The sequence below is a fragment of the Solanum dulcamara genome, chromosome 2 (assembly GCF_947179165.1).
Source record: "Solanum dulcamara chromosome 2, daSolDulc1.2, whole genome shotgun sequence".
Lineage (NCBI taxonomy): Eukaryota > Viridiplantae > Streptophyta > Magnoliopsida > Solanales > Solanaceae > Solanum > Solanum dulcamara.
Genome location: NC_077238.1, coordinates 78,051,329 through 78,061,063, shown reverse-complemented (window position 1 = coordinate 78,061,063; position 9,735 = coordinate 78,051,329). Strand labels below are relative to the sequence as shown.

Below are 9,735 nucleotides of genomic sequence, written 5' to 3'. Positions count from 1 at the left end.
GCAACTGTTACAAATTAGGGAAACTTACGTAAATATACAATATTAAGAAAATATTTATTATTTATAGCAATAAAAAATAATTTTACTGAACACTTATAATACATTTATAATAGAGTTTTAATACATATTGCAGAGAACTATTTATAAAACATATATAATACAAGTTTTATAGATGGATAATACATTTATCACATATTTTAATAGACTTATAATATATTATGTTAGTTTCTTACTACACAAATATAATATATATTTTAAAACACTTATAATACATTTATATTGTATGTATAATTCACTTTTAATACAAGTGTAGATTTATCACAATATTGCTATATATTGCTATAAATGGTAATAAATAAAAAATATCGCTAAAATCAATAATTAATTTTTAAAAAACACTCAATCAAATAATTTTTCCTATAAATTATTAGCAATTTATAGCCCAATTTTGTTTAGCATTTATAGAGCAAAAACATAGCACTAAATAGCCTAAAAGTAATTAACAACATTTTTATAGATTCAGCTTTTTAAACAACGTGCAACCAATCAACATTAATTAACGAGACGTGGAATTAGTTTTTCTTCCTTGTTTTTAGCTCCTGTAATTAAGGAAGTTAACTTTTTAGTATCCTTAAAATTCTCAAACTCAATTTTATTAGCGGAGAATGTGAGAGTAAAATAATTTTGTCAATTATTTCATGGAAAGGGTGATTATTACAACAGATATTGATTTCAACGGATTTATTTAATTAAATTCAATTTTGTTAGCTAATGAATCAATTTTTTTTCCATTGTATAATTGTCGATTGTGTATAGGTAAAGTATTGAGTAATCATTTGATTATTAATTGTATACATGTAAATTTATGCTATCAGTTGTACGAATGTATAAACAATCATGTATACATTGTCAATTGTGTATATATAATATATTAAGTATTCATTAAATTATTATTTCTATACATTTAAATTTATGGTGTGAACTGCAATATATATGTATACATGTATGCATTAAAATATGTATACATATTTATGTATTCAATGTATACATATTCGTGTATGCATTCATGTATTAATTCACTTAGAGTTTGAATATATTGAGTTGATTGATTTTTGCACAAATGTATGGATAATCATGTGTATAGTTATCAATTTTGTTTGTACAATTCTTCAATTCCACAAATTAAGTATCCCCATTTTTTTTGACAATGACGATGCAAGATTTTTAGAATGTGGAGTAAATACAAGTTATCGCAATAAGAAAACAACGGTTTGACATCATCATACATTGAGTGAATTCAAATGTGGATGAGAAAAATCAGGCACAAAAAAAGTTAGAACCTAAATTTCCACCCAAAAAAATTGAAAATTCTAATTCCACAAATAACGAAATTTCTAATTTAATAGGTACGAGAAGTTGCAAGATTATGTATGAAAGAGAAATTTAAGTAGATAATAGTGGATATCCAAATTGTTACATTAGATATGCATAAACAGAACAAATTCAAAAATTGAGGAGAAAATAGCAATGGATAACCAAATTGTTATATTAGAAATGAAAACACAAAGCAAATTTAGGAATAGAAGAGAAAATCTAGGAAAGAAAAAATTTGAACTACATATGAAAGATTTAAGAAAGAGAAAAATGAGAGAAAAATGGAAAACCGTTTCTCAAATTTAAAGAGAAAATATCAGAAAATTAGTTCCACCTTTTAAGAATATAAAATGGGCTAATTCATGCCAAAATAAATATTAAAAAGCGTTTTAATGCCAAAAAAATAAAAGAGGGCTATTTAATGCCAATTTAGTCTAAAGGTTGTTATGCTATGCCAATTTTTCCATGAAAATCATTTAAAAAAAACAAACTAGGCCCTATTAACCTTTCTTCAAAGAATTTTCAATTATACGATAAAAATTTAAAATTAATTCATCAATCAATTTCGAATATCAAATAATTATTTTATCAGTAAAAATAAAAGAAAAAATTTAGACAACATATTTATTTAAATCTGGCAATTTTTTGAAAGCACGGCACATAAATGTAGAATACTGTGGAAATGCATTAAAATTTAAAGATTTTTTTTTTATTAATAAATATATACTCATAAATTTTAAAGTAAGAATAAAGATGTATAAAATGAAAATCCGTTAAAATTTCAATAATAATATAACTAGTATTACATTTAAATCAAAATATCATAATATATTGTTAATAATAAGAGAGATTAGTGATTAGAAGCTAAATCGGGGGAGGTCTATGAAATTATTGTTACTTTTTATGTATGTTTTTATTAATTATAAATTTCATTTAAAAATAATGTACGAATTAGAATCAACAATTAAAAAATTTGACTCTCGTACTTAATTTTTCTCACACTCTCATCTCTATCGTACTTGGGTTTGTTTGTATTAAGGAAGATATCTTTTTATTAAAAAAATGTTTTCTTGATTTTTTTTTTGAGGAAATTTGTGATTTTTTTTTGTGTTTGATACATAAATAAAAAAAATATTATCTTAGAATTATTTGCATATAATCTAGATAAAATTTTCAAGAGGTGGGGTGGAAATAGGGATGGGACTCAGGGAGTGGGTGAAGATGATTTGTGCTGAAGGGGATGAGAATGATATAATTAATGTGAAATGTCATTTGTAAAACTTATTTTCCTAATATCAAAGAAAGTCATTTATTTCATTTTTAAGAAAAAATTTTTTAAAAGAAAAAATATTTTTTCAATAACTTTAACCAATCGCACATGAAAAAATTGGATCAAGTATATCTAAAAATATGGCTCTGTGATTAATGAGTAATGACATGGATTGAGAACCATGAAATCTTAAGTTCAAATGCTAAAAAAAATAAAAATACTATATGATTTCTTTCATTTGTCCTAATTTTGGTGGATAAAATTTTCTAGTATTTGGTTGATGGTGAGAGGTAACAGACATCCATTGGGATTAGTTGAGGTATGAACATAGTTACCTGATAACAGTCGCCGGTGCCGGCAGGAGGTGACAAATATTCACGTGAAATTAGTTAAAGTGTGCAAAAATGGACCCAAACAACACGATTAATTTATTTTTAAAAATAAAAATAAAAATTGGATTAAAGGCTTCGAGGGTATTCTGGTCATTTAATCATTTATAAGTACATTAATCGCAAACTAATTGGTTAAAAGAAGATCAATTTGAAGCTAAGGGTTTTAGGGTTTACAGAGTGGTTTCAATTTGGGGAAGAAGAAGAAGAAGGCTAAAAAGGGGAAATTTCAATTGAAGGTAGCCATGAGAGGAGGAGGGAGGAAGAATTTGAAAAGGGCTATTGAGGAAGAGAATTTTACCCTTGAACTAGGTCAAAGCGTTATGCAGGTTGTGGACCTTCGAGGTTCCAATCTTATTCAAGTATGAAAAAAATAATTCATTGTAAAAATTCTTCTTATTTCTTTGATTATCTGTTTTACAAATCATTTTTTTGATCTGGGTACGAGCTTTCTGGTCTCAAGATTCAATTTTTCCCTATTTTAAAAGCTCGTGTTCTTCTTTGATATCTACGTTATAATGCATCATTGTGATTTGGCTTTGAGATTTTCGGTCTAGATTTTCAGTATATACTACTGTATGTTTGAGTTCATTCTTAAGTATCTGTTTAAGAATTCATTTTTTTTTAAATCTGGGTTTGAGCTTTCCGGGCCTGCTTTACATGCTTGATTTTGGATATGCTCACTCGAGTGAGGCAGTGGTAAGGTCTGCGTACACTATACCCTATTTCGACCCCACTTGTATGATTTCACTTACTCAACCCGAGGGTCTATTGGAGATAATCTCTCCACTTTCACAAGGTAGGGTAAGGGTTCGTACAAACCACCCTCCTTAGACCCCACTTGAGGGATTACATTGTTTTGTTGTTAAGCTTTCCGGTCTCAAGATTCAATTTTTCCATGGGTAAATTCATGTTCTTTCTTTAAATCTGTGTTACAGTGCATTGTTTTGATTTTGGTTTGAGATTTCTGGTTTAGAGTTCCAATATATTCTACTGTAAGTTCGTGTTCATTCTTTGGTATCTGTGAAGAAGTCATTTTTTAAAATCTGGGTATGAGCTTTCCGGTCTTAATATTCAATTTTTCCTATTGTAAATTCATGTTCTTTCTTTAATATCTGCTTTACGATGCATTATTTTGATTTGGGTTTGAGCCATTTTGTCTCAAATTTCAGTTTTTTCTATTGTCAGATCGCTTTCACTCTTTGATATCTGTTTAAGATTTCATATTTTATACGGGTATGAGCTTCTTGTTCTCAAAATTCAATTTTTTCTTATTGTGAAGGTAATGGACGCTAAAGGTGAAAATTCCTTAGCAATATTTCCAGCTAAATTCCAGAAGAGCATGTGGATAAAACGAGGTTTGAACATATAATCCTCTAGAATTTGGGAATTTATTCATCTATGTGTTGATTTAGTGTTGCTCATTTTTGTCATTCAATATGTGTGGATGATGTGAAGTAGTTTTCTCAGTTCACTATTTTATTTTATTTTCAACTAAATGAATAGGCAACTTTGTTGTGGTTGATGAGAGCGGGCGAGAGGAAGCTGTTGAATCAGGCAGAAAAGTAGGATGTGTTGTTACGAAAGTACTCTATTATGAACAAGTTCGCGTGCTTCAGAAGTCTGCAGAATGGTGAGAACCTAATATTCAAAGAACTGTTTCTTCCACCCTTCATTTTTGGTTTAATATTTGCTCTTTAGATCAGAATGAAATGGTCTTGCTAACACGGTCTCTTTTAAAAATGACTTCAAAGAGCTGCTCCGAGAGTGCTATTTTTAATCTTACCTTCTGATCACATATTGAATTTTAAAGATTGATCATTGATTTGAGCTTAGGGTCTATCGCAAACAACCTCTCTACCCCACAAAGGTAGGGGTAAGGTCTGTATACACAACCCTCCCTAGACTTCACTTGTAGGATCACACTGGGTATGTTATTGTGGATCATTGATTTGAACTCAGGGTCTATCGGAAACAACCTCTCTACCCCACAAAGATAGGGGTAAGGTCTGTATACACCATCCTCCCCAATTTTCACTTGTGAGATTACACTGGGTATGTTGTTGTTGATCATTGATGTGCAGACCTGGGAAAAAACTCAGATTTTGCTGATTTGAAGCAATGTTTTGTTTCTTCCATAGACTCTCTATTTCACTGAAACATGAGCTTTAGAATCCAATTAATTTTGAATGTGTATGTTCACATCCATCTTTTTGGGTGATATTGAACTTTTTTTCACCAAGCCATTCAGTTCGTTATGTTATAGTAGTTGTCATTCGGATTACAACACAAAGGCTCTCGGGAGTCCAGATACAAGTACGACCATACTTGACAGTCCCTAGTTTTTATATATGCAAAAGAGTCTTGTCTTTGAAGACAATATGCTCTTTTGGAAGGTCATACCACTGCTTAGTGTTCTCACTCCCCCTCCCCTGCAACACCCCAAAAAGAAAAAGAAAAAGGATGAAGAGAACTTACTATTTTTAAATAGCTTAATGCTCAGTAAACTTTCTTACGCAGGCCGGAGATCTTCAAATCCATAGCAGTAGAGAGCTCAAAGCAAGATCTAGTGTCACAAATCGAAGAGAATGAAGACTCAAGTGATGATGATGGACTTCCTCCACTAGAAGCCAATACAAACAGAGTAAATCCTTTTCAGCTGGAGACGGAATCTGATTCAGATACTGATTCTTGATCATGGCATTATAATTGATACCTTCTTTTTGTGGATAAAACGACTAAGAGTGAAAACATTGTTGTGTTTGAAGGCGCTATTAAAATTTTGGAATCTGTAAGAAGATTGTTGATATGCCAAGCAATTTGTAAATTCGTTTTGATTTTTGCAGTTTTTGTTTCCTAATATGCTATGTATGATCTTTTGTTTACTTCATCTTGAAAATAACAGTCTGCTTCTCATACATATCTCAACTATGAAGGTTGCGCGTTTTTCTGTTTGAAATTAACTCGTGATGTGATGTGCATTAGCACATAGGAAAGACCGATCAATAGTCAAGTATTGTATCCACTTGCGCATGAAGGAAGATGTTAAGCTCTTTATAGAATAAAACTTCATCCTTGGAACTGTGTCCGTGCATGAAATCAACAACATACCTAGTGTAATCCCACAAAGTGGGGGCGTCTGTACATGAAATTATACACAAGTATGGTCGATTTCAATGTTTGTACTGCAATTACAATAATACTCCATAGTACACCTAAGAATAGAGATTTTACTGTACACATTGATAAAAAAGGGCAGCCCGGTGCACTAAAGCTCCCGCTATGCGCGGGGTCCGGGGAAGGGCCTGACCACAAGGGTCTATTGTACGCAGCCTTGCCTTGCATTTCTGCCAGAGGCTGTTTCCAAGGCTTGAACCCGTGACCTCCTGGTCACATGGCAGCAACTTTACCAGTTACTCCAAGGCTCCCCTTCACTGTACACATTGATAACATCTGAAAAATGACAGATATAAGCATGCATGACCTTCCAGCTTTAGCTTCTCCACCCTTTCTTCTGTCCAACTTTGTCTTGGCCCTCTTGGGTAGAAGACAATCTTAATGTTTTGCCTTCACGGCCTTTATGATGTTTTCCTTCAGATATTTTAAATGATAAATTCCTAATAATAACACAAAACGAGGGAGGACAAGGAAGCTCCCCAAAAGAAACTGATATACAACATTCCAGTGACAATTGCAGTTGTGAAGTCTCGTGGAAGTTACATGAAGAAATTTCAGCTCTGTTGGCATTATTTGATCACGAAAATAGAGATTATATTTTAAGGTCCCATCTTAGTGATGGAACCAGCAAAAGCTTTCTACCAGCACATTTTACCATCTGCTCACCGTCTGAGTGGGTAGAAGCAGACCTAGTATACATCATTGTAGTAGATGCTAGTACATCATCTCCAAATCCGCATGCTCTGAAAAACGGCCTAGGGGAATATATGGTAAAAAAAGTTACAAGCATAGAAGTTTCTCCTTCAAAATAACAGAAGGGAAATTTTCTTGATTATACATGAACTTATATGACAATTTATCAGATAAAAAGCTCCAACATGGAAGAATGTCTATTAGGAATTTTAATCAATTCACTCTTGAGCTAAATAGTTTTAGTTTAAAGTTTCAAGGATCAGTTTCACAAGGATGTCTGCGTTGTATGCCAGAATTGTTAGCTAACATATATTCACGCAACAAAGACATAAAGAGCATGCCAAAAAGAAACTAATGATTAGATCAACACAAATATCTCTTAGTCCATTCTAGTGGTTGCTTGGATGAGTCAAAAGGCAAAGCATCTTATTTCAGCATAACAAATTTTAAGGAAAGGAACAAACAAAAAACTGCCAACAAGTAAAGTTTTATTGCCTGAAAAGTAATGAACTCACTTCTGTTGATCAGAACAGAGAGCTGCTATGTCATATATGTCTCTGCTCACAAGAATCCTGCCAGCAAATTGAGCTTTATGAACATCGAGCAAGAAGGTCAAAGGAGAACTCGTAAAAGCATTATACATCTACAAAATCTAGCTTGTAAACAGCCAAATAAGCTTCAATAACCATGGCTAGACTGAAGATGGAGCGAGATTGTTTTTTTTTTCCTTTTTCGGGTGGGGAGTGAGAGAGGGGTTAATGTTCCACTATAAAATTTCAAAACATTATATGTAAAGAACTTATAGGTTGTATCAGCCTCTGCCTGTATGTGCTTATAAGAATATAACGAAAAGAAGACAACATGGCAACCTTAGTATCCTTTGAACTATCTTCCTGCCAATGCCTCTTTTTCGTAGTGAAGGGATGACCTGCAAATTACTGAAGCACAATCACATGAATACTCCATAGATTACAAATATCCCATGGTATCAGATTATATATGTACAAAAAGAGGTAAATGGGAAATGTTAGACAAATCCCACATTGAAAAGATCTCTTTTTTTTTAATTTCCTTACAAGATAATATTTAATCAAGAATCTCAAATGTACTTAATTATTGCTACTTTTGCAGTGAACCTTGAAACATCCCCAAGTACACTCCAAACAAGGAGCAGATATGCTTATTGTTTAATCTTAATTGACCTAAATATGATTATTGTTTATGTATCTAGACAATACATTAAGGGGTCGTTTGGTAGGGTGTATAAGAATAATGCTTAATAGAGTGTATTAGTAATGCATTGCATAATTTTTTAAAAAAAAATTATTTACAAAATACCCTCCACAAATATGGTAGAAAAATGTAAAAAATGTTCCGAGGGCAATGAGACTTTAACCATGCTAATGCATGCATTAAATCTCCCTGCATTAATATCGTGAATTTTCATATATTAGTAATACACTAATCAATACACAATAGGGTGTACCATGACTGAAAAAGTTTACCAAACAAGGTACTACTGCTACACAAAGCTAATGCATGCATTATTTCTTTTAATACACTCTACCAACCAAATGACCCCTAACTGAGTTCGTTTTTGTTGTATTTCTCATAGTTCAAACACATTTTTGACCCTTTTCCGATAAAACAATCATATTCCACATAAAGACGTTCTTTTTATTAAACTACAAGCAAAAAATTCAACCAATTCACATAAAAAGAAAAAAAAAACACAATTGTGTATCAACTTTTAATTTTACCATAACATCATAAATTGCAGCAGTCAAACCGGAATCAGAAACAGCACGTCCGAAACCAACCAATTCTCCATTTCCCGGCGTCACAGGCACCACCTTTCCGATCCAATCTCCACCAATACCCGTTACACCCGACCCGGATACCCGACCCGGCGCCAAATCGGATACAAATTCGGGTCTTGTAAACACAGAAACGACGACGTAGCTATGAAGTAAAGCTTTTCTGAGCTTGTCGATATCCACCGGCTCAACTCTACCTTCTGAGTTCAGTTTCGGAAAACGGTGGCAAGAGTGGTTGCATACAGAATAGAGGTCTCTAACGTGAATTGGGTTTACATCGTTAGGGTTTGTGGAGATGAATATTGGCGGCGGTGGCGGCGTTGGTCTGATTTGAGAGAATGTTGGCTGAGTGAAGCGGCGGAATTTGGAGGGAAGATAACCGCCGTGCACGGCGGCTGCAACTGCCATGCTTTTTTGTATTTTTTGTTTTTGTCTTCCTTTTCTACCCTTTTATCTATTTTGGCCTTTGGATAATTTCAACTACCTACCGTGAAACTTCGGTAACTAGAGAAAATACGTTACTCCCTTGCAGTTTTTAACATCATCCAAAATCTCCTCCTCCTCCTCCTTCAAGTTTGTTGACAATTAAGTCCTCAAATACTAGGCATATTGATTGGTTCGATTTGATTTTGAAGTTTATCTATTTATTGATTTATAGACATGTTAGACTGTTATAAAATTATTAAGATATTGGATTATCAGCTAACAATTTATCAATTATTGATCGCTATTTGATCGATTATTGATTTAACTATTAAAATTTGACACACTTTTTTATTTATTGAAAATCACTCAAAAATAAGTTAACAAATCAAATGAATCGTGCACATGAGTTGACGGATTGCATTTTGTTCAAAAACAAACACTCACATTGTATAATAACTGAGAGTTTGGGACAACCGAAAATAAAAGTATAAAAGTAAACCATAAGTCAAGAACTTTATATATTGAATGGTATAAATATGATTTATTAATCCACTGTCATGTTATCAATTAATCAGTTAAAAAAATTTTC

General features: G+C 32.4%; 2 protein-coding genes across 3 annotated transcripts; one reads left to right on the top strand and one right to left on the bottom strand.

The window, feature by feature from the left end:
• Positions 1–3,163: 3,163 nt before the first annotated feature.
• On the top strand, positions 3,164–5,955 carry LOC129880845 (uncharacterized). 2 transcript variants are annotated; one of them, XM_055955072.1, is made up of 4 exons: positions 3,164–3,362; positions 4,316–4,391; positions 4,540–4,666; positions 5,554–5,955. In XM_055955072.1, the coding sequence occupies exons 1-4, from the start codon at positions 3,279–3,281 to the stop codon at positions 5,726–5,728; spliced, it is 462 nt and encodes a 153-aa protein (XP_055811047.1). In that variant the 5' UTR covers positions 3,164–3,278; the 3' UTR covers positions 5,729–5,955. The 2 variants fall into 2 exon arrangements, with proteins under 2 accessions (XP_055811047.1, XP_055811046.1); XM_055955071.1 differs by having other exon boundaries at positions 3,167–3,395.
• A 111-nt stretch (positions 5,956–6,066) lies between these two features.
• On the bottom strand, positions 6,067–9,280 carry LOC129880844 (uncharacterized). The gene is made up of 4 exons (XM_055955070.1): positions 8,664–9,280; positions 7,773–7,831; positions 7,419–7,475; positions 6,067–6,965 (listed from the first exon to the last, which is right to left on the bottom strand). Exons 1-4 carry the CDS (start codon positions 9,126–9,128, stop codon positions 6,803–6,805), a joined length of 744 nt encoding a protein of 247 aa, XP_055811045.1. The 5' UTR covers positions 9,129–9,280; the 3' UTR covers positions 6,067–6,802.
• Between the last annotated feature and the right edge of the window lie 455 nt (positions 9,281–9,735).